The sequence below is a fragment of the Otolemur garnettii genome, unplaced genomic scaffold (assembly GCF_000181295.1).
Source record: "Otolemur garnettii isolate 467f Iridium unplaced genomic scaffold, OtoGar3 scaffold00023, whole genome shotgun sequence".
Taxonomy (NCBI): Eukaryota; Metazoa; Chordata; class Mammalia; order Primates; family Galagidae; genus Otolemur; species Otolemur garnettii.
This window is the reverse complement of record NW_003852418.1, coordinates 854702-879655: the sequence shown is the minus strand read 5'-3', so window position 1 is coordinate 879655 and position 24954 is coordinate 854702. Positions and strand designations below refer to the sequence as shown.

The window sequence follows — 24954 nt, the reverse complement described above, 5'->3', positions numbered from 1 at the left end:
TTGTTTGGCGGGTCCGGGCTGGGGATTCGAACCCGCCACCTTAGGTGTACGTGGCTGGCGCCTTAGCCGGTTGAGCTATAGGCGCCTAGCCCCCTCATTCTATTCTTAAGCTGAGCACAAAGGGGGAAGTGGCCTGCAACTCCCCTGGGGGTGCACTGAAGTTTTGCCTTCCAAGCAGAGCCTGGGTACCCTTTTTTAGGAACTTCCCTCCTCCAGCCTCATGTTTTTCTACAGTCCCTCACCATCACTCCCTGCCAGCTATTCCCTGAGGTCAAGCATAACTTCGCTCTAGCTTCCCATAAAAATCACAGCAACATTAATAGGAGCCGGAATTTGCTGAGTGCCTCCCATGTGCCTGGTTTGGGTGGGTGGCGCTGCGCTGTTGTTAGGAGCGTCTTGAACAGCTTTATTGAGCTTTTTATTGAGGTATCAGTCAAGTACCGCACAATTCACCATTCAATTAGGGCAGTGATTTTCAACTGGTGTGCCATGAGAGGATCTTAGGTGTGCTAACAAAATTTTTAGATAATTAATTAAATAATTTTTGGAAGAAGTTCAAAGCACAGTAAGTATATTCTCTTTTTCACTCTTTTTTAAAATCTTTTGAGACAGAATCTCACTCTGACACACCGAGTGCCGTGGCGTTATAGCTCCCAGCAACCTCAAACTCTTGGGCTCTGGGATGGCGCCTGTGGCTCAAAGGAGTAGGGTGCTGGCCCCACATGCTGGAGGTGGCGGGTTCAAACCCAGCCCTGGCCAAAAAAAAAAAACAAAACTGCAAACTCTTGGGCTCAAGAGATTCTCTTGCCTCAGCCTCCAGAGTAGTGGGACTACAGGTACCCACCACTGCCCGGTGATTTTTCCTATTTTTAGTAGAGATCGGTCTCGCTCTGGATCAGGCTGGTCTGGAATTCCTGAGCTCAAGCAGTCTGTGTGCCTTGGCCTCCCAGAGTGCTAGAATTACAGGCTTACTCTTTTTTTCTGATCAACATAATTTAAGTGTGCTGCAGAAGTTGAACTATAAGGTCAAGTGTGCCATGGGATGAAAAAGGTTGAAAAACACTGAGTATGCATTTCAACTAGCCCAGCGTTGTGGCAGGCACCTGTAGTCTCAGCTACTTGGGAGGCTGAGGCAAGAGGATTGCTTGGGCCCAAGAGGTTGAGGTTGCTGTAAACTACGATGATGCCATGGCACTCTACTAGGGTGACAGAGTGAGACTCAGGCTCAAAAAATAACTAACTAAATAAAAATAAATAGGCTCAGCGCCTGTGGCTCAAGTGGCTAAGGTGCCAGCCACATACATCTGAGCTGGCAGGTTCGAATCCAACCCCAGGCCCACCAAACAACAATGACAGCTGCAACCAAAAAAACCAGGTGTTGTGGCGGGCGCCCAAGGACCCAGCTACTTGGGAGTCTCAGCTACTTGGGAGGTGGAGGCAGGAGAATCACTTGAGCCCAGGAGTTGTAGGTTGCCGTGAGCTGTGATGCCACGCCACTCTCCCTAGGCGACAGCTTGAGGCTCTGTCTCAAAATAAAGAAATAAAGTACATATTTAATGGCTTTTTGTGTATTTACATAGTTGCGCAACCATCACCACAATCAATTTTAGAACATTCCATCACTTCCCCTGTCCTCTCCCCCGGCCCCAGCAGCCATCAGTCTGATTTCTTTCTCTATAGGTTTGCCTGTTCTGGGCATTTCACATAAATAGAATCATGACATCTGTGGTTCTCTGTGTCTGGCTGCTTTCCCTTAGCACAATGTTCTCAAGGTCCTTACGTGGTGTGGCATGTGTCAGAATGCCTCTCCTTTTAATTGTCAAATAATATCCCATTGTCTGGACAGCCCAGATTTTCTCTGACCATTTGTCAGCTGACAGACATTCAGGTTGTTTCCACTTGAGGCCACCGTGAATAATACTGCTATAAACGTTCATGTACAAGTTTTCATGTGGAGGTTCGTTTTCCATTCTCTTGGGCAGATACTAAGAGTGGAATTGCTGGGTCACGTGGTAACTCCATGTTCAACACTGGGAGGAAATGCCAGACTTTTCCAAAGCAGCTGAGTCGTGCTCCACTCCCACAAGCAGTGTATGAGGGTTCCAGTTTCTCCACACCCTTGTCAGCACTCACTGTACCTTTTTCTAGCCATCCTAGAATGTATCTTCATACACATACACAATGGTATCTCACTGTGTTGCAATTTGCATATTTCCCAGGAACATCCTTGTTATACAGAAAAGGGAATTGAGGCTCAGAGAGGCAAGGACCCTGGCCTGAAGCCACACAGCAAAGATGGGCAAAGGCAGGGCATTCTCCTCTCCCTACATGTCTTCCCAGTGGAGAGAAATGGAGGAGGTGCCGAGATGGGACACAGGCCCTTGGGAGGGTTAGATGAGACCCTGTGGAATCTCAGACCTTCGTATGGAAAGCCCTTCACTAGTGCCTGGCACATAGTAGGACTGGTGAGTACTGCTACCACTCGAGCATAAGTTAGACCCTCCCAGACACTCCCAGAGGGGCCTGGGCCTTCCAGGGCTGTCTTTGCACTTGAACATCTGTGGAAGGGATCATAATTTGTTGAATAAAGGCTAGCCACTGGACCGAGAGGGCCACTGGTCATAGACCATCCAGCCCTGGCACACCTGGCTTCTGCAGCAGGTCCAGAACCCTGCCTGCTTTCACAGCCTGGTTTATTGACGACCTCATTCATCTATCCTCCAACCCACCCTCCTCTGAACCTCAGTGTCCTCTTCGGAAAGCTGAGGTTGCAACACCTGCTTTGGGGCTGCCGTGGTGTATAAGACTTGGGGTCTAGGGATCCAAGGCCAACATTAACCATCATTTCAACAGTTCCCAGTCTCCAGGTGCACAGAGGAGGGACCAGCTGGTGACACAGGCTATGAGGGCTTGACCTGAGAGCCCTAACTCAACATGTCCTCAGGCAGCTTCTCAGCAGAACCATGGCGGGTAGGATGGACCAAAGGCAGTCCAGAGCCCAGGGCATGGCAAGAGGTGGGGGAGGGGCATGTCCAGGCCAGAGAGGCTTTAGGGATAAGGGAGATTTGCATTCAACAACCATGTGACCTTGGGCAAGTTATTTAACCTCTCTGAGCCTGTTCCCTCAACTATAATAAGGGGATGCTGATACTTCACAGGAGATGTGATCTCAAAATAAAGTGCCTAAACCTCCAACCTCACAAAGCCACTCCCAACAACCTCGTGCTCATGCATACGGAGAGATACAGACTAGGGTCCTTGTAGCAGGGTTGTTGGCAACAGCATTCAGTCAGGAGCACACTCCAGATGCTGGTCAGTGGTAGGATGAACAAATAAGTTGATACGCTGAGAGACAGTCCCACAGTTAAATATTCCACAGCAATAAAAGTGAGTAAATTACAGACACATACAACATGGATTAATCTCACAAATATAATACTGCATGAACAATAGGTACAGTGTGACTCTGTGCATACACAGTTCCACAGAATGAACAAGACCCAAATACAGTACAATCTATGTAAGTTGACTGCCCAAGGGACTGCAAAAAACTAGTCACCTCTACATGTGGTCAACCTAAGGAACTAGGCCTACTGTAATGATATGTACACGTAGTACGTGTCTGGTCTTGAAAATTAGGTCAACTTAAGGAGGTTGTCAGTGTAAGGAGGTGGTCAACTACGGAGGTTCTACTATGTGTTGTTTAAAATGACTTACATATAGGTAGGAAGACTATAAAAACAGCATTAAGAATGGCATTACTGGGCCTGCCCCACATGTCAGAGGTTGTGGGTTCAAACCCAGCCCTGTCCAAACTCTACAAAAAAACAAAACAACAACAACAAAAAAAAACTGACACAATCTGATGGGTGGCGCCTGTGGCTCAAAAGGGTAGGGCACCAGCCCCATATGCTAGAGGTCTCAGGTTCAAACCCAGCCCCAGCCAAAACAAACAAACAAAAAGTAATGACATTATTGGCTCAGAGCCTGTAGCTCAAGCAGCTAGGGTGCCAGCCACATACACTGGAGCTGGAGGGTTTGAATCTAGCCCAGTGCCTGCCAAACAACAATGACAACTGCATCCGAAAAAAAAAAAAAATAGCCAAGTGTTGTGGCGGGTGCCTGTAGTCCCAGCTACTTGGGAGGCTGAGGCAAGAGAATCACTTAAGCCCAAGAATTTGAGGTTGCTGTGAGCTGTGATGCCATAGCACTTTACCCAGGGCAACATAGTGAGACTCTGTCTCAAAAAAAAAAAAGGAATGGCATTACTGGCTTAGTGCCCATAGCTCAGTGTTTAGGGCACTGGCCATATACATCGGGGTTGGCGGGTTCAAACCAGCCAGGGTCTGTTAAACAACAATGACAACAATAACAACAACAAAAAAGCTGAGCGTTGTGGTGGGTGCCTGTAGTCTCAGCTACTTGGGAAGCTGAGGAAAGAGACTTGCTTAAGCCCAAGAGTTTGAGGTTGCTATGAGCTGTGTTGCTGTGGCACTCAACCAAGGGCGACATAGTGACACTCAGTCTCAAAAAAAAAAAGAATAGCATTCCCTTAAAAGTCAGGATGGGGTCTGCCTCTGAGAGGGAACCGGGTTCTGAGCAGGAAGACGCAGCAGCTGTGGGGGTGGACTGTGCTCTGGAGTTTGATGTTTGGTAGGTGGTGGCTACACACGTATTTGCTTCATTCATTATTATTCACAGAACTGTGTAAACGTGTTTTGTCACTCGGGGGTGTGGTTATCTCAGAATCAAAGAATAATTCAAGTGCCTGGTAACCGGCTTATAGCTGAACAAAGGCTGGTTGTCTGTCACCCTCTCCTGTTCCGCCCCCCCTCGTGCTGGACCCAGCCTTGCTGGGGGCTGGGGGGTAGAGCAGGCCCAGTAGCTCCGAGGGAGGTGTGAGTGTAGAGCACCTCCACTCCTGCTGTCCCGCTGGTAGGCACAGATGCCCCAGAAAGACACAGCCCAAGGTTTTTTTAAACAGCTTTATTCAGGTTGGCTGGTAGTCACGGATTGGATCATGTTTATAGGGCACCCCACACACTCCAAGGCAAAGCCCTCAACCTCTCCCATCTCCCCCACTCCATTATTGAGGGGTGGCCAGAGGTTGGAGCCAGTTCCAGGGGCTGTCGGGTTCAATAGAAATATTTACAAATCACCAGGGGGTGGGTGTGCCCCTGATCAGGAATGGTGAGGGAGCTGGGAGGGGCCCAGAGCTCCCAACAGCCCCAGGCCCTTGGGTGGTCTTGGCATGGGCCCCAAGAGAGGGCTGGGACATTGGGGACTGGCAGAGGGGGGCTCCTGGGAGAGCCTAGAAGACCCATGAAGGGGTCCTGCTGGTGCAATACTCTGCATGGGGGGAGGGTCAGAGGCGCAGGGGCCCCCCTCTGACTTGCTGAGTGCCAGGGCAGAGATTCCCCATCCCCCGCATCCCTGGCTGGTCAGACGGGAGCTGTTTTTAGGTGTAAAAAGGCTGAGTGGGAGGGACCTACCAGGAGGCAAGGGGGCATCCTCTCCTCCAAGGCCTCCTGTGAGCAACCCTGCTGATGGCCACGGCCCAGAAAGGCCCTCCTGGGAGCTCTGCACCCCAGTCCTTCGCCAAGGGAGAGGCCCTAGTTCCGCTCAGAAGACCACAGAAGTCCACCTTCTGTGAGGGGCCACTGTCCACACCCCCAGGTCCAAGCAGGGGCTGGTGGAAAGGAGGGAGGTAAGGCTGGGAGGCCCCGGCTCAGGTCAGGGTGGGGACAAGCAAGCAAAGCAAAACACTGGACTCCACGGAAGCTGGTGACAGAAAGGGGAGGGCAGCCCGAGCCCTGGCATGATTGCCACCCAGAGTTCAGTGCGGTCCTTCCATTGGTGCCCAGGGCCACTTTCTCCGAGCCAGGTCACCGCGTGGGGTCTGAAAGGGGAGGGGTGGGGCTTACATGCTGAGCAAGGGGTTCTGGGCAGAGGGCCGACTACGCGGTGGCCACGGGCAGCCCGGGGTTGGGGAGGCGGCTGGACGCAGGCAGTCCGGTCCCCGGCGGGCCAGCGGCTCCTCATGCACTCTGTACAGCGTGGGGCGGGGACATCAGTCTAGAGGCTGCAGGCCTCCTGGTCCACCGAGCGCTTCCTCAGCTCCTTGCCGGGTTTGGGGGGTGGGGGTGCGGGCGCGGCGGGAGGGGCTTCGGGCAGGTGCAGGACGGAGTTCTCTCCCGGCTGCACCCGCAGGTAGGCCTTGACCTTGTGGTGCCGAGCTTTGCCGTCGCTGAAGTCGATGACGCGGCACTCGTAGGTGCCTTCGTCCGTGGGCTTCACCCGGGACAGGCGCAGCTTGTGGGAGATGTTGCTGCCCACCACCTTGACCACCTGGGGGCGACAGAGAGACTGTGACCCGTCTGTCCATGGCGGGGCGGGGGAGAATGATGGGGGCAGAGGTCCGAGAAAAGCATTTCAGGGACCCATCCAGAAACCCTCCCGCAAGAGCACTCCCGGGTTTGTACCCTCACAAGAGTGAATTACAAAGCAAAAAAGTAGAAACAACATAAATGTCATCAAAGGGACAGTTACATAAACAGTGCCTGGTCCACCCAACAGAATACTTCAGAAAGATGGAGGTAGAACTGGGCACGCATGGTTCAGTGGCTGCAGGAGGCAAGGAGACCTCCCTGCAAAACCACTTCAGTATGCTGCCACTTTGATAAGTAAACGCATAGAAATGCTCCATACTGGTTTGGAGTCTTCCATGTGTAGAAGTTTAAACTACGCCGGAGGGAGGGAACACAGTGCTTGCCTCCGTAGGGAGGGGAGTCGACCTGGGTTAGAAGACTGAAGTCCTCCCTTTGTCTGTAAGTTATATTTCCTTTAAAAAATAATGAAGGCTGACTATAAACATATCTGGACACTAATAACTGTTCATTCCCGTTGGGGGAGCAGAGGTGTTTGTTTTATTTGTCTTTGTACTTTGGCTTTCTGTTTATTTCATTGGGTTTAAAATTTTTATTTTAAAATAGAAGTTTACCTTATATACAGTAATGTGTAGATAGCTTGATGAAATTTTTCTCATGTGTACACTTGAGTAACCACCTTGACCCCACGCTTATGATACCACCCCCAACTGGGTTAACCACATTCCGACTTCTGTGGCCTGGGATTAGCTTTTCCCTGGTTCCAAACTCTCTTGAGTGCAGCTTCTTCCCCTGCCTGGCCCCTTTTGCACAGCATCAATGAGATTGCTCCGCGGTGCTACCTAGATCAATTTGTTCTTTTGCATTGCTGTGTAGTATTCCACCCCACAGATACACTGCATTGTGCTCAGCTAGTCTCCTATTAAGTGGCCATTTGTGTGGTTTCCAGATTAAAGCTCTCAGGAGTAAGTCTGCCCTGGATATAAAGCTGTGCTGGGAGCAGAAAAGACAGCTGGGTAGTTAAACAAGATACATTCAGTGACCTATTTTGCAACTTTCTTTCTTTCTTTCTTTCTTTTTTTAGAAACAGAGTCTCACTACTCACAGCTACCGCCAGCTTTTGGGCTTAGGGATTCTCTTACCTCAGCCTCCCAAGCCTCCCTGGGACTACAGGCACCCACCACAATGCCCAGCTATTTTTAATTTTAATTTCATTCTATTTTTTGGTTGTTGCAGTTTGGCCCGGGCTGGGTTCGAAACTGCCACCCTCGGTATGTGGGGCCGGGGCTTTATTCACTGAGCCACAGGCGCCACCTTATTTTGCAACTTTCTATGAGACTGTAATTCAAAATAAAAAGTTTTGTTTTTTAAGGAGAGGGAGGTGGGCCTATGGAGAGAGGCAGTGGTGGGGGGAGGGGACTTCCATCCTTCCCTGGCTCCTTCTTTCTTAGAGCCAAACAAGCCCAGCAACACCTCCTGTAGCCCCTGAGCCACATAGACAGAATAGCTGTGATCAGTCCCCAGCTGCCAGCTAGTGACCACCTTCCCAGTCTTGCTCCCTGATCTTACCACCTTGCTGACATCACAGGCTCACCAGACCCCTACTCATCTTTCTTCTGAAGGGATGAGAAGCTGGCCTGTTCCTGCCAAGCCTCAACCCCTAGAGGAGGAAGCCCAGCCCAGGCCCCCCGGTAGGATGCCCCTACTGGTCACCCTGCAGTGAGGGTGGCAGGATGAGAATGAGGGTGGTCTAGGAGGAGGGGGTAGGTGAATTCAGTCAGTAGATGTTTCTAAGCCTGTGCAGGTGTGACTCACACATGTGACTGCCAATCATCCCAATAATCTGCTCTGGCCTCCCTGGGAGTCCTCTTTTCTTCTTTTATTTTGGAGGGGGAGGATAGAGCCAGGTTTGAACCCACCACCTCTGGTATATGGGGCCGGTGCCCTACTCCTTTGAGCCACAGGCGCTGCCTGGGAGGCCTCTTTTCAATGGCTCCTAAAGGTGAAACTCTATCCAGTCTTTGCATGTGTGACCTCTGCCTGGGCACTGCACCCTATCCATCTGCACTTTCTCCAAGACTTCAACTCCCCTGTTGCAACCCCCTGTTTCCTGCATAGCAATCATCTCATTTTGAATCTTTTAGTTTGTCTGTTGGCTTGATCTTGGTTTCTCTTCCAGGCTAAATTGTACCCTCCATGAGGGCAGGGACAATATCTATTTTGTTCCTGTGAGTAGCCTTCACAGCGCTCAGCACCTGGTAAATAATAATAATAATTTTTGAATGAATGGACTCACCCCATTACCTTCTTTCCCCAACTGAAGTGGTACCCAGATGTCATGCTTTCTAGTTGTAAGTCACATGCATGAGTATACCCACTTTAGAGATGGTAAAACTGAGGCTCCAAAAGGGACTCATCCAGGGCTGCTAAGTCACGGAGTAGCAGACCTGGGAACTGAACCCAAGTGTGATTCTACACACTCTCACCCTCCCAATGGTATGACAGCTCACAGATGGTCACCCAGAGCTGGCAGGGCCACAGCAGCTTCTCTTGGGCCCCAGAAGGGCAGAAGCAGGGTGGGCAGCAGTGGGGAGCTGGGCTCATTCTCCCTTAGGCTAGGCCTTCCCAGCTGGTCACCCTCCCCTGTGAAGCAGGGAAGCCTGGGCTGATGCTTCAGCAGGAGGCAGCAAGGTGGGACACAGGCTGAACTTCCCAATGACAAGCAGTGGGAGACTCTTCTGGCTGGCTCTCTGGGTGCAGGGGCGTCCCCTCCCCAGTGGCAGGCCCAGCAGGAGCCCACCTTGTCCTGCTGGCTCCATCACCTCTGACCAAGGGCACGCAGAGGGCCTGTGGTCCTGCCACACTCTCGGGTGAGTTAGGAGATGCTGTTGCAAAGGCGCAGCGGGAGTGAATTACCTCAACATCTGTTTCCCTCACGGATATTAATTATCCTTCATTTGTCAACCCTACAAGGCGCTAATGGAGTAATGATGCAGAGCCCTGGGAGCAAGCGCGCCTAGGGAGGGGGCACAGTGCAGCCCAGCCCGCGCCCCCCCTCCCCTACCCCAGAACAGGACCACTTAGGCCTGGACGGTTCCCCAGGAGCAGCCAGCTCCCTTCCCCTCTGTCACTTCCTCTGCCAGCGGACAACGGTGGTCTCTTCCCCTCTCAGAGGAGGACAGGGGTTGGTGGGAAGCCAAGCTCTGACCCTGGCCTCAGTTTCCTTGGGCTAGACTCGTTATTCATTCAACAAGCATTCAGCCTCCTCTGAGCTGGGCGCTGGAAACATTACTGGGAACCAGCCAGACCCCGGCCATGTGGACAGGCTGAAGGTCTGGTAGAAAACCCAGACGTCAAGGCCTAATCCAGCAGCTCAGTGAGCCAGCTTCCTACAGGACAAATGTGGGGACACAGCTCAGACACTGCTCCCTCCCAACCCCAGTGGTCTGTGCCTCTAAGCACAATCTGGAAAAGGCAAATAACCATGCTTTTAACAAAAACAGTAACCGCAGTAATGGAGCACTAGTAGCTAATGGTTACGGAGCACTCAATCACTGTGAGAGGATATGAAGCTAAAGCTTCGTCAATCTTATTATTGCTTTTTTAAGAGACAGGGTCTTGTGCTATTGGTCACACTAGAGTGCAGTGGTGTCATTGCTCCCGGGCTCAAGGGATCCTCCTTCCTTAGCCTCCACAATAGCTGGAATTACAGGCACGTACCACCACACTCTGCTAACTTCTTAATATTTTGTAGAGATGGGGTCTGGATATGTTGCCCAAACTGGGTTTGAACTCTTGGCCTCAAGCAATCCTCCCACCTTGGTCTTCCAAAGTGCTAGAATTATAAGCATGAGCCACCATGCCCAGCCTAGTAATCTTATTTAAACCTTATAATAACCCCATGATGTAGTAGGTATCTAAGAGACCCACTGTATGGCTGAGAAAACTGAGGCTCAGAGAGGCAAAGTGATTTTTCCCAAGGTCATTCACCTAGTGACAGAGACCAGGCCATCACCGCACCTCTGGGGAGCCTCTTACGAGCAATAAACTACAGGTCTATCTTTTTACCTTGTCCCCAGGACCCTAACCCTCCATGTCTGTGGGAGCTCAGCCCAAAACCTCATCAGAGGCCTATCCCATGGGAGGGGGGCTCTAGCTCCTTGGGTGTGGTAGGAGCAGCCTGAGGGATGTCATCATTCATACATGTACAGAAAGCCCATGGTCCAGCCCTCCTGTGACCCTAGAGAGCCCCAGAAGAGAGGAGACCCCCACATGGTAGCCATGCAGCCCAACTGTAAATCATAATCACCTCGGCACAGGCATCGACAGGCCTTAGCAGTACAATTAAGCACCTAATTACGCTGAAAGAGACAAGGCCAAGTCCTGGCAACGGTCAAGTTCAGCCTCCTCCCTGCTTGCCCATGGCACAGGCCTTTCTGGCAAGGCAGGGACACCCCTGGGCAAGCTCAAGAGTGGGCAGGGCGGGATCTTCCCTGCCACCCATGCCAGGAAGAATGGGTGGTGCCAATTGGTGCCACATGTGCCTTCCTGGCTAAGCTGGTGGTCCCAGGGAAGGCACTGGGCTGGGGAGAAGGGGTCAGATGGCCCCAGGCTGGGCCCTGCTCTAAGCCTCTATCATCTCTACCTGCTGCTTCACTTGCCCCTCAGCATGTCCAGAACCCAACACAAGGTCTCCCTAAACCTGGACCCCAGAGGGCCTCACCCACACCAGCCACACCCCACCAAGTCACAGTTCCTATATGCTTCCCACGCTCGGCACACCCCATCCCTGAATCCCACTGGTCTTCCTTCTGAACATCATCAGACTCCTTCCCCTTCTTTCCAGAATCTGGGTCCCCCAGCACTGGGCAAGGCCAGGTCCCAGGTTCTCTCATTGGGGCCATCATCCCAGCCTCCTCCTGGGTCTCCCCATAGCTACTCTGGCTCCTTCCGACCTCTTCTTCCATGACAGCAAGATAGATTTTTCCAAAATGCCCCCAACTTAAACCCTCTGATGCCCCTCCCATGGTGGCTGACAGACACACAGGCCCCAGTAGTTCCTCCAACATACCCACCCAGCTGAGTCCCCACCATCATCAACTCCACCACACTGCCACTCACTTCAAATAGCACCTCCTCTAGGAAGCCTTCCTGGCCCCCAGACTAGGTCAGGCCCCTCTTGCCCGGGCAGGTCTCCTTATTTGATGGTCAGAGTGGTAATTTTACTTTACATTATGTGTGATTACTGGGTAAACGCCCATCTCGCAGGCCTGCCCAGAGACATCCCAGGGGACCAGTTGTAGAGAATTTCACCTTGTCTTAAAATTAGGAAGGTGGAGACCATCTTTACTTGCTAAGCTGGTTAAGGGGAAATTAATCTCAATTCTAGCACACGGGACTTTAATTAGATAAAAAGAAAAACTTCCGGAACTTGAAAATGGCCAACAAGCAGGAATGTTTTCCTGAGCCGTAGGAATGAGGCCCTGTGGTGGAGTCCTGAGCATATGCAAGCCGCCCAGGGAGACATTTTTAGGCCAGGGGTCCATCCCCAGGCCCTAAGTTAAAGGAGATAATTCATGTAAAGTGCTCATCATGTTTCCTAACATATGGGAAGCACTCAGTAAATGTTAGCCACTATATTATTATTGTTACTATTATTTTATCACAGATGCTTGTCCTACCACGTAAGTGATCTCCCTGTGAGATCCTGAGCTCTTCTCCTTCCCTTGCCTGCCTCCTGCCCTCCTGCTAGGAATGAGTCTTATGATTCACAAGTTCATGCTAACAAATTTCCACCCCGGGAACAACTGTCATTCACAGGCCGGCCGAATGCACAGCGCTTTACAGTTTCCAGAGTATTTTCACATGTGCCTTGGACAACAGCTGATGGGGAGATGCAGGGAGCTGTGCTGGGGCCACTGTGTCCTCTCAGTTCCCACCTAGCTGTCAGCATGGTGGACTCTCAGAGGTGGAACCTTCCCAAGGTCAACGTGCACCCTGACAGGGTCCCAGAGCTCTCGGCACATCAAGACCCTGGAAGCTGACAGCACTTCGTTCTCCTGGAACCCGAGATCCCACAAGCTACAGATGGCACTGGGGCTCACGGTGCTTTCCAAAAAAGCGAATTAAGTCCCTATAGTTAAAAGTCAGGAGAACTCCGTCCAAATTGGGATTTTTAGCAGACATGGGAGTATTGAGCCTAGACCTCTGCCTGACTCAGTTGTGCCCCCCAGACAAAGGCTCTGGGCTCTCCTGGGCCCCATGGTCCCCATGGTCCCCATGTGAGCTCCTTCACTTGCGCCGCCACCATCCACATACGGGTGTCTGCATGGGATCAACGTCATGGTGGCATGTCCATACACAAACATCTGGCCAAACATGTTGGCCTGCACGTTATGTACATGTGATAATTATTTGATAAATATTTATTGGGCATACTCTGCCGTGCCAGGCTCTGTGCTGGACCCTAGAAGGGTCACAGTGAATCAGGCAGGTTCCATCCAAGCCCCACCGTCTCTGAGGGAGACAGTCATGAAGCAAATAACACAAATGCATAATGACAAGCAGAAGTGTGGCCGGTGGGGGAAAGTGAGGTGTGAGGCTGGGTCAGAGGAAGAAGGAAGAGAGAGAGGAACAGCTTTCTAGGCAGGAGTCTACCCGGGCAAAGGCCTGGAGGTGGGAGGCACAGAAGGCAGAAAGGCGCTGGGGTTGGGAGGGGAGAGGAGTGAGAGGAGTGAGCCCAGAGCGGAGCAGAGACCTGAAGGCCACAGAGGAAAGTCTGAGCCGTCTCCTCTGCCTGCAGGCGTGCAGGGTGGCATACGCCTACAGGCGTCTGTATGTGGAAGAACCGTCGTTTGGGCAGCGCTGTCTACATGAGGAGCCCGGCCCAGGTCCATTTGTGCGCTTCCTATCCAGAGCCCCAGAGCCCCAGCTGGTGCAGGAATTGCAGGGCCTGGGGGTGGGTGGTGGTGGTGGTGATTGCACAATCACGCTGAGCACACTTATTTTATTTAACTAATTAGCGTCGTTACATTCCCCTCACGTGGGACCCAGCAGCCTCGCATTCTAATCCTCTAAATCAATTAGATTAGTCTCTCCTTTGCCTCAGCCACTCCTGAAACCCCAAACAAAATCACAGGAGAGTGGCTGTGAACGGGTATATTAATACACACACAGATGTCTACCTTCCCTGGGCTTAACTGATGGGTGTTGGGGCAAGAGATGGGCATTAGATATGGATAGGCCCTTGGCAGGGGTGGAGGGTGGGCCCACAGCTGCCCTGAGCTGAAATGACTTGAATTTCCAGACCAACAGTGCCCCAGGGCAAAGAGCCCCTGCTCTTCCCAGAGGGGTACCGAACCCTCCGTGCTGGCCTCCCTGCCTCCATGCTGCCCTCTTCTGCCTGACCTGGCTCTTCCCACCTCTCCTGGGGCCCACTCTCTACACAGCCTCTGGCTGGAGGGTGCAGCTCCACTGCTCATCTGTGTTGAATTTGCCCTGGGCTCCTGAGCTCTCCCATGACAAGTCCTTGAAATGTTGCAGAAAAGCCAAGCATAAAAAAATGGATTTGAAGAGGTCACTCCTCTGCACACACTCGCACATTCAGACCCACGGGCACCTGTACTTTCTGAGTGTGTTGCTGGTGGACTTCTAGCCTCCTGGCAGGCTGCCTTCTTGCCCCAGGCACAAATCCCATCTCATCGCATGGCCACATATATCCCCAGGCCAGTCCCCTGTAATCCATGTTCCCTCCTCCTTTCCCCTGCTGTCTCAATCCTGTCTGCCTTTTCCAGGATTAGCTTTGGGCACCCCAGCCTTCACAAAACCATCACTCCATGAGCTTTCTTGGGCCCCAGCCACACTGGGCTCCAGCACAGCCTGGAGAAAAAGAGCTGAAGTGATGAAGCTAGGCAGCTTGGCAACACCAGTCACTCTTGGTGTGACCTCCAGCAAGTCTTTTTTTTTTTTTTTTTTTTGAGACAGAGATAGCTCACAACAACCTTAAACTCTTGGCTCAACCAATCCTCTTGTCTCAGCCTCCCAAGTAGCTGGGACTACTGCGTCTGTCACAATGCCTGACTATTTTTCAGAGACAGGGATCTCGCTCTTGGTCCGGCTGGTGTTGAACTCATGAGCTCAAGCAACCTACCCACCTCAGCCTCCCAAAGTGCTAGGATTACAGGTGTGAGGCATCACGCCCAGTCCTCCAGCAAGTCTTTGATCCCTCTGAGCCTCAGCTGCCTTACCTGTAAAATGGGTGAATGCTTGGCTTTATCTACATAGTGTAGCTATGGTAACATGAGCCAATACGTAAGAAGGCCTGGGGGCTCGGAAACCTTGCAGCTATCATGCCCCTGACCCATCCCTGGGGCCAGATTACCAAGTGACCACGAGATGGTGCAGCCATCAGTCACAAAGGGCCACAAAAAAACAGCTCGTTAGACCCTGTTGATTCCCCAAACAAAAAATGCTGCTGAGACAGACTTGAAGTGTCAAGGCGCACACAGCCTTGGCCCTGCCAGGAGAGAATGCATCTTCTTTTCCCTGTCATTTTTTGTGCCTGTCATTCAATGAACTTGAAAAATCTCCGGCTTTTAAAAACCAGAGCAGGGCCATTTTTTTTTCCTTCTCTCTTTCTTCTCTTCCACCTTCTTGCCCAAGCTCCCTGCTAAACTGGACCCCCCCCCCAATTTTTTTTAAGTCCCAGCTGTGCCCTCCATTAGAGCCCTTGCAAGAAATCATTTTCAGAACTCACACTTATTTTGGTCGCGTCCTTCCCTGTGTCTTCCTGCTGAGATGCTTTTAGCTGTTGGGAGTGGGGAGGAGTGGAAAGAGCAGAGACAAGGTGTTAGCACGGGGCGGGGGGAGGCCCACAGCGGGGTACAGACAACAGCCGAGATTCTAGCTGTGGCAGATGGCGTGCAGGGGCCCTGGTTCTGGAGTTGGGGTCCCTCAGCTCTCTCTGCCCACTCAAGGTATGGAGGGGGGTGGTCAGAGGAAAAGATAAAGGAGATGCACGTACATAAAACGGCACATGCTACATATTTAGATATGCAGGGGGGCTCATATTTCTGGGTTGTATACTGTGAACAGGCAAAAATCTAAGCATCAGCTTTGTGCGTGTGTGTCTGTGCCTGCCTCGTATCTATCTGTGAGTGTGTTAGATAGGTGGGTCTGTGCCTGCGTATCTATCTGTGAGTGTGTTAGATAGGTGGGTCACACGTGTGAACCTGCGTTTGCAGCCAATGCTGTCATGACCCTGCCCACACATCCTTCCCCACACACCTGGATCCTAGAGGCTTCGAGCTGCAAATATCTACAACTCTTTGACCAAGGGCTTTCTCTGCCCACTGGAGTCTCCGCTAAGCTTGCGTATGGCAGGTGGGAAGCGTTAGGGAGTTGACATCCCCAAGAGCAAGACAGAGTTTGATATGTACTTGTATTTGTTTAAAGGTCAGAGGCTCTTTCATAGCATGGAGACGGTACAGAACAGGCTTCAGCCCTCCCAGCCGAGGGCTGAGGAAGGGTGTTGGGTGGGGCTCCTCCTGCCTGCCTTGCTGGCCAGCAGGCTCTGTTGTTCAGAGAAAATCTGCAGGTAGAGTCACAGGGCTTGGTGGTTGGCAGTGGGGCTGGTGGCAGAGGGCTGGTGCGCGCCTGGCATGTGGCAGGGCACCCGTAGCATCTGTGCTTCAGGTGTAGGTATGAGCATGTGCGTGTGGAGAGGGAAGCCTGCTGCACACACCCATGCATGCTTGTGAATGAACTTGCAAAGGAACTCAGCAACAATGCTGCCCAGGTGTCCATTACAAAATGACTTCCTGGGCAGCCTGGAGGAGTGGTGGAAAGTGAGTCACCAGACCTGGCCCTCTGGCCTCAGTTTCCCCACCTGTACACTAAAGGGGCTCTCTAGAAGGACCTTCTAGCTGTGGTCCACTCAGGTGCTCAGCCTAGCACTGTCTCCTACCCCTTCCCATAATAAGCCTCCATTTTTGGAGATAGTGGTGTCAGCCACCATCATCATATAAAACCCCCACCCCAGAAGGGAGAGGGGAAGGAGACAGCTGGGTGCTGCAGAGCCCCAGGAGCTGGGGTCTGTGTTCCTCGGAGGAGATGAGGGGCAGAGCAACACCCCACCTGGGTGGGGTTCAGGACTTCCCCAGCCCAACCAGGGCATCTCCCAGGGCCGTTACCTGGCTCGAGGCCCACGCCTGCTTGTCAGTCCAGTCCCTGTGGCTCCGCACGTACCACCACTGGATCTCTAGTGAGTAGGAGGGGGAACCGCTGCCTCGGAAGGAGCAGGCCATCTCCACATCCTCGCCCGTCCGCGCTGTCATGTCGTGGGGTGTCTCCGTGAACAAGGCTGTATGAGAAACAGGGGAGATGCGACAGAGGCTCATGAAAGAGCTGGGACACGAGGGCTGGAGGGTGCAGCAGCAACCAGGCCTGCACGGTGGAGGAAGAGGGCAGACAGCAGGCTCAGACCTGGCTCAGGTGCACACCGGCAAGCTCAGCGGGGCAGGTGTGTGCGGGTGAGTGCAGCAGCAGAGATGGGGGTGAAGAGCAGGTCTTGGGCGCTGCAGGCCACATGGGAGAGATGCCTGAGGGGGTTAGAGCGGGGCTGGACTGGAAGCGGTAAGCCAGGTAAGCCAGGAGCCGGGAGGCCAGGGAGGAGGCTGCTTCATTAGTTATTCCAGATCCTTCCAGACACCCCACTCAGTTCCCCTCCTGGTTCTTCCCAGCCTCTGTGCACAGCAGCCAATGCCATCTTTATAAAAACAAAGCAGACTCAGCCTCTCCTCTGCCCAGAGCCCTCCCAGGGCTCCCCAGTGCACGTGGGGATAAAGCCCAGACTCTTCCCCTGGTTTCTTCTTCATTCTGTGAACGTGCCTCAATTTCCCACCCCACCCTTGTCCTGGCTGTTCCCCTGCCTGGAATGTCCCTCCCTGGGCCCCTCTTTGGTCAGCTGGCTCCTTCAGATCCGGCAAAGCTCAGCAAGAACACTGCCCCCCATTTGGGCTTCCCTGACGATCTTGGGAAGGTCCCCCTTCCTGCCGCTCTGCACTCTGCATGGGTGCTCCATGGGAGCCGGGCTCCTGCACAGAGTGGCTGATCCCTGTTTTCAGGTCACAGTGGGCACCACACCCGCCCTGACAAACCCCAGGTTAGGTGGTTCCCCTGACCCAGCAGGGCCCTGCCCCATGTGCTGTCCTGCCACACTGCCAGGTAAATGAGAAAACTAATCCCCACTTAATACAACCCAACGCCCCTCCCCACCTTATGTTCTGTCTCGCTCGTCTCCCCAAACAAATATTGTCCTGAGATGTAATTAGAATTCTTTCCTCTCCTCAGGAGAGATTATCTCGCCCTGGAAAGATGCCTGGCAACGTGCAGGTCACCCAGGGAACATTGTGGCTGTCAGTCCTCATCCCCCACCCAGCCCCTCCTGGCTGCCACCGCCTGACAAGCACCCTGGGTCCAGAGGGGCAGAGATACAGCCCAGCTCAGTGCAGGAGGCAGGGGGAGCCCTGGGCTGGAAGGCAGAGGTTCTGGATTGGAGCCTTGTCCCCGGGATCCTGAGGGCTGTGCATAGTGGGGACTTACAAACACCTCCATCTGGAAGCTTTGGCCTTTTCTGCTCTGCACACGGGTTCCCATGTGCAGCTTTACTTGAGTCATGGGTTTCTGGGCTAAGAGAAAGTTTGAAATGTTCCTGATCCCCAAGGTCAAAGGTTTACAAAACATTTGATGGAGGCTCTCTGTGTCCTCTGAGGTTCAGGGGGATTGGCCACTGTCATGTAAACAGAGCCTGTTTAATAAGAATAAATGTTGCCAAGTTACTGAACACACGCCAGGGATGGCGGGAGATACCTTGACACAGTTAACCTGAAAGCTGTGACTATCTGTATCTCAAGGAGCAGCAGGCCACCCTGGCGGCTGGTGGAAAGGACCCTTACCTAGCCCCACACTCACCATCACAGCTGAGGCCCTGGGCTTCCAGGAGCTCCAACCTGTCTTCTTCTTATGTCCCCATTCAGTCTCCCCACCTCTGCTGCCACTCTGGCCCAGCTGCCATCCTCCCTCACACACCATATTGGGGCAACCTTCTCCCTGGCCTCCCGCTTACACTCTTCCCCCTCCACGACCTGATACCTGATTTCAACATAGCAGCCAGGGGCCACTTGGCAATAAGGCAAAACCCTCCCATTGCTTGGCACCTGTAGCTCAGTGGCCAGGGTGCCAGTCACATACACCAAGGCTGGCGAGTTCTAACCCAGCCCAGGCCTGCCAAACAACAATGACAACTACAACCAAAAAATAACCAGGCATTGTAGTGGGTGCCTGTAGTCCCAGCTACTCTGGGAGGCTGAGGCAAGAGAATCACTTAAGCCCAAGAGTTTGAGGTTGCTGTGAGCTGAGATGCCACAGCATTCTACCAAGGGCGACATAGTGAGACTCTGTCTCAAAAAAACTCCCATGGTATCCTCCTACCCAGAATAAAAACTAAAGTCCTTAAAATGGTTGCCAAGGCCTTCTGCATGGGGCTGTCCCCCTACATCATCTCCTGTCTACTTGATCCCCTCCTTGTTCTCTTCCTGTCTCAGTAGCCTTCTGCAGCCCTCCAGCTGGGATCTTGCCTCAGGACCTTTGCACCTTCCAAGCCCTCTGCCTGGAACCCACTTCTCCAGACACCCAGGGAGCTTCCTCCTTCCTCTGCTTCAGGTATCTGCTCAGAGGCCACCTCTTCCAGGAGGCCCACCCTGACCTTCAAACTCAGCACTCTAAATCACCCTTCCCTTTCCACACTATTAGTGCTAGCCTATAGAACTTGCTGTGATGAAGAGAATGTTCTCTATCTCAGCTAGCTAGCACAGTAGCCACCAGTCACATATATCTACTGAGCACTTGAAATGGGGCTGGTGTGATGAAAGGCCTAAATTTAAAATTTAATTTAATTCATTTAAACTTAGATTTTGTGTTTGTTTGTTTGTTTGTTGACAAAGCTATCCCCCTGGGTAGAGTGCTGTGGCATCACAGCTCACAGCAACCTCCAACTCCTGGGCTCAAGCGAGTCTCCTGCCAAAGCCTCCCAAGTAGCTGGGACCACAGGCGCCCGCCACAACGCCCAGCTATTTTTTGGTTGCAGCCGTCATTGTTGTTTTGGCAGCCCCAGGCTGGAATTGAACCAGCCAACTTAGGTGTATGTGGCTGGTGCCTTAGGCACTTGAGCCACAGGCGCCGAGCCTAAACTTAGATGTTAATAGGCACTTATAGGTAATGGCTACTGGACCAGACAGAACAGCTATAATAATACACTTATTTTATTTATTCTTATTGTCAGCAGGGACTGTGCCTGACTCTTAGAAGGCAGGGACTGTGCCTGTCTTGTCCACTGATATATCCCCAGCTCCTAGAATAGCACCTAGCACATAGCAGATACTTAGTAAATACTTTTTGAATGAATGAATGAACAGACAAGAGTGGGCAGTAGTAGGGCAGGGTCCAGAGCTAGGGGCCCCACTCTCAGATTCCTGGGCCAGGCCCAGTTTTCGGAGCCTTTCCTGACAGACACCTGTGAACTGCAGCAGAACTATGGAGGGTGTGGAGAGCCTAAGCCACCAGCAGGGGCCAGGAGGTGACCAGAGTGGGTTCTTGGCTCCTTGCTCCAGGACATTGGATTCTGCCTTTATTCTGGCCCCTCATGCCCAGCACCAGGGGCCTTTTGCAAACAGAGGAAGGAGAGAAGTGGCAAGCCCCCCAACTGGATCTGAGGTGACCAACAGTGTGACCCTGTCTGGCCAAAACACAACAGGAGGGACACAGCTGTGACCTCCCCCAGTGCCACTGCCTGAGCCACACAGATCAGAAAGTGCCTGCCACTTCCCCTCACACAAGTGGGGAAGGGCTCTGGGGCCGGTAGGGGACTTGCTCAACCAGGGGCAAAGAGCTTGGAGCCCAGGCCTGCTGAACTTGGCCACTGTAGTCCCCTCTCCCAGAAACAGGTGAGGAGGAGCCACGTCTGGGGGCTGAGGATGAGAGGTAGTTGTCATGGACCTCATGGGTGGAGGGTAAGGCAGAGCTGGCTGTCCTTAGGTGGAGACTCAGCCAGGGTCACCTGGGGAGGGGCTGGGCCTCCATCTGGCCTCACTCAGTTTCCCCCAGCCCACAGGCCCCACAAAACTGATGGAAGACCGTGGCCCATCAGCTCTTTTTACTGATGTAGAAAGCAGAGCCCAGAGAGGGCAGTGTCTGGTCTAGGGTGACCCAGTAGCCAGGGGTCAGCGAGGTGAAGGCCCAGGCCTGAATCCTTCCCAAGTCCCCTCAGCCCCAAACAGACCTGAGCCTGGAGCCTGCCAGAGCACACCAGCTGGCAGGGACAAGCACATTGGGGGGACCCCACCACACAGCTGCCCTCCACCCAGACCCCAGTAATGGCCCTCTGGGCATCTGGAGTGGTGCTGCCCAACAGACACAGAGACCCACATGGAACATTCCACCTTCTGGTAGGCACATGAAAAAAAGCAAAAAGAAAAAAAAAACAGGTGAAATTAATTTTAATGATGTATTTTATTTAACCTAAGGTTATTATTTCAGCATGTAAGGAAAATTACTAATGAGACTTTTCCATTTTTTTGTAAGTGTCAAGTTGTGGAAACCAGCCTGCATTTTACCTGATCACAGCACCTCTCAGTCCCTAGCTGCATGGCTGTGCTCTGTGGTCACATGGGGCCGACGTCCTAGCAGGAGATGAGCTTGCCAGCCCCAGGTCCCCCCTCCACCATGGTCATGGCTCAGAGGAACAGCCAAGGCCCAGTGTCGGGAGAAAGCCTTCAAGGCTACATGGCAGAGTCTGGGTGTGAGCCCAGGCCTGTTTGACTCCCCAGTCTGTGATCTTCCCACACTGTTGAAACTCATTCTGGCTCGGCACCTGTGGCTCAAGCGGCTAAGGCGCCAGCCACATACACCTAAGGTGGCGGGTTCGAATCCCCAGCCCGGGCCCGCCAAACAACAATGACAGCTTCAACCAAAAAATGGCTGGGCGTTGTGGCGGGCGCCTGTGGTCCCAGCTACTTGGGAGGCTGAGGCAGAAGACTCGCTTGAGCCCAGGAGTTGGAAGTTGCTGTGAGCTGTGATGCCATGGCACTCTACCCAGGGGGATAGCTTGAGGTTCTGTCTCAAAAAAAAAGAAACTCGTTCTGCTTGTAAAAGGCACAGTCTCAAATGGCCAACCTTGCAGGCCTATGGGCTGGTCGGAGGAGGTCTGCTTCATTCTGAGCACAGAGGCCTGGACAAGCAGAAGGGAGGAATTTCACCCAGCTGGAGGCAATCAGGGGAGGCTTCCCTGAGGAGGTGTTGCCCCCCTCCCTCGGCCCCAGTTCGGCAGGTAGTCCTGAGCTGGGCCCAGAAAGAGGCTTTGCCTTGGAGGACAGAGACGGAGTCAGGCTCCAAGGCCTCATGGGAGTCAGGTGAGTCAGCTGTGGGTGTGGCCACCAGCTCCCTCTCCCCACAAGGGGCTCTAGTCCCAGGGTCTCTCTGTTCCCCTCAGACCCTGCTAGGAGCTGCCTAGGCAGGGTGGTTTGGGGGAGGTCCCCTCAGGTGAAGGGAGCAATATGTCCACAAGACAAGTGGAGAAACTGAGGCCTTGGGCTTTCGACAGTGAATCTGAGTCCCTCTGCCCACAGATAGCAACAGGAAGTCCTGTCCCAGGCCTGCCCCAAGCAGCCTCAGAAGAAGAAGACTGTGGGTGCACCAGGAACATTAGGCTGGGGGGCAGGGATAGAAGACAGAGCCTGTTTCTGGCAACAGACTTCCTGTGTGACTTTGGGAGGATCTCTCCCTCTCTGAGCCTCAGTTTGCTCCTCCATAGAATAGGGATGGTCTTGAGGTCCTGAGAGCCCCACCAACTCAGACAATCTGAACGAGATGTGTGTCCTGAGGGCAGTACCTTGGGTGTGGGAAAGGGGAGGGCCTTGGGGAGGGGAGGAATCTGGGAAGGCTTCAGAGAGGAGGGGCACATAGGCTTGGACTTGAAGGATGGGCAGATACGGACAAGCAGAAGCCAGGAGGAAAGTATATCAGATGGCAGGAGCCTTGAATGCAAAGGCAGGAGCAGGGCAATGCGGAGGGCTTTGTTTAAAAAAACCCACTCTGGGCTGTGCTCAGTGGCTCAGATCCCACTCGGGGAGGCCGAGGTGAATGGATCGCTTGAGCTCAGGGGTTCCAGACAAGCTTGAGCAAGAAGAGTGAGACCTCATCTTTACTAAAATAGAAAAATTAGCCAGGCATTGTGGTGGGCACCCATAGTCCCAGCTACTCAGGAGGCTGAGGCAAGAAGATTGCTTGAGCCCAGGAGTTTGAGGTTGCTGTGAGCTGTGATGCCACAGCACTCTACCCAGGGCAACAGAGACTGTCTCAAAACAACACAAACAAAAACACTCCATTCACTGAGCACCCACTGCATACTCAGCACCGGCAGATGCTGGTTCTAATGCTCTTTGATCCACACCCATTTGACAGAGGAGAAAAGTGAGGTTCAGAAAGTGGCATGACTTGCCCAAGATTCACACACAGCTGGATTTTATTTATTTATTTATTTATTTATTTATTTGTTTGTTTATTTTTTGACTCAGAGCCTCAAGCTGTCCCCCTGGGTACAGTGCCGTGGCATTACAACTCACAGCAACCTCCAACTCCTGGGTTCAAGCGAGTCTCCTGCCTCCACCTCCCAAGTAGCTGGGACTACAGGCGCCCGCCACAATGCCCGGCTATTTTTTGGTTGCAGCCGTCATTGTTGTTTTGGCTGGGGATTCGAACCCGCCACCTTAGGTGTACGTGGCTGGCGCCTTAGCCGGTTGAGCTATAGGCGCCGAGCCACAGCTGGATTTTAAACCTAGTTGTGACCAGGATCCATGGACTGGTCAGTCCCCACCAGGATTTGGTCTGAATTATCAGGCAAGTTCAGCCACCAGGCTCCACACTTCTGCATCCCACTTGCACGCCTCCAGAGCTGGGCAGCTCAGTTTCTCTCACCTCCCCTGAAAGTGGGCAGCCCTGATTGGCAAGAAGTTCCTCCCTCTCCTAACTCTGTGAATGAGGACACAGCATCAGCACCAGAAACTGGAAGGTGATCAACGTCTATTCTGATGATGATGTAATAATGATAACCTGTGTGGTTCGTGCCAGGCTCTTGGCAAGCATTTTCTCATGCTCTCAACCATGACGCTTTGGGGTAGATGTGATCATTATTATCCCCATTTTTCAGATGGGGATGCTGAGGCTCAAAGAGGTTATATGATGTGCTCAAGGCCACAGAACGGGTAACTGGTTCCCCTGATCCCAGTCCTAGAAGGTTCTAGAGTGGGAGCCTGTTAAGCCAGCCCCTCACCCCCCCCTCTTTCCCTCCAGCCACCCAGATCCCTAATCCCCACTAGCATCACTGCTGAGCTTGGCATAAAATCCATCTCTCCTCTTTGACTTCTCCTGCCCCTGAGCTGCCCCCTCCCTGCTCAGGTAACTCCTTACAGCCAGTCCCCAGGGAGCCTGGTATAATTATAGATTTTTAAGAAGGATGCAATTGTCTTCTCCAGCCTGAGGGCCTGAGCTGGGCTGGGCTCGCTGGGAAGACAATTAAAACCGGTATCCACAAATTAGGATTCTGAAGGAGAAGAAGAAAGGAGCTTGATTGAATGCAACATCTTCTTCCTTTCTGCTTTTAATTGGGGGAGCAATGTATTAATTAACCCCAGCCTGGGTATCGGTGCATCAGTGGCAGGAGATGGTTCCGTGGTCCTGGCCTGAGTCACTGGGTCTGGCTTGTGGGAAAGACAAGAGATGACCTGGAGGACCTTGCTTGCCCTTCAAGGCCAGGGCCAGACGCCTTCCCACCTGCCAAGCCTTGGCTCAGCACAAACAGCTAAGGCTTTGTTTTCAGGCCTGGGTTCGAATCCTGCTTCCCCTACTTCCCTGCTGTGTGATCTGGGCAAGTCCCTTTTCTCTCTAAGCCTTAGCTTCTTTATCTGGAAAAACGGGAGAAAGAGAAGGCCAGTGAGAGGATTACACAAAGTAACACAACCCAGGCCTGGCGCACGCAGGTGCTCAGTAAACGGCACTCCGTTTTCTCACCTTCTAGCTCAAGGAATCCACAAGTTTTTTGTTTTTTTCTTTTGAGACAGAGTCTCACTCCATCACCCTGGGTAGAGTTCCTGGGCATCATAGCTCACAGCAACCTCACATTCTTGGGTTCAAGCAATCTTCTTGCCTCAGCCTCCTGAATAGCTGGGACTACAGGTTCCCGCTACAACTCCTGGCTGGTTTTTCTATTTTTAGTAGAGACAGGGTCTCGCTCTTGCTCAGGTGGGTCTTGAACTCCTGAGCTCAAACAAACCACCCACCTCAGCCTCCCAGAGTGCTAGGATTACAGGTGTGAGCCACTGTGCCTGGCCTCAAAGATTCTACATGCATCCTTTCCAGAAAGATTTTTTTTTTTTTTTGAGACGGAGCCTCAAGCTATCCCCCTGGGTAGAGTGCCATGGCATCATGCTCACAGCAACCTCCAACTCCTGGGCTCAAG

The 24954-nt window shown here is 52.6% G+C and overlaps 1 protein-coding gene across 1 annotated transcript in view; it reads right to left on the bottom strand.

The window, feature by feature from the left end:
- Positions 1-6075: 6075 nt before the first annotated feature.
- The window catches only part of VSTM2L (V-set and transmembrane domain containing 2 like), a 38416-nt gene continuing 19537 nt past the window's right edge, over positions 6076-24954 (bottom strand). The window contains exons 2-4 of the mRNA XM_012803856.1: positions 16577-16746; positions 15142-15192; positions 6076-6348 (exon numbers count right to left, since the gene is read on the bottom strand). Of these exons, the coding sequence (XP_012659310.1) occupies positions 6076-6348; positions 15142-15192; positions 16577-16746 (494 nt within the window). The remainder of the gene's footprint in view (positions 6349-15141; positions 15193-16576; positions 16747-24954) is intronic.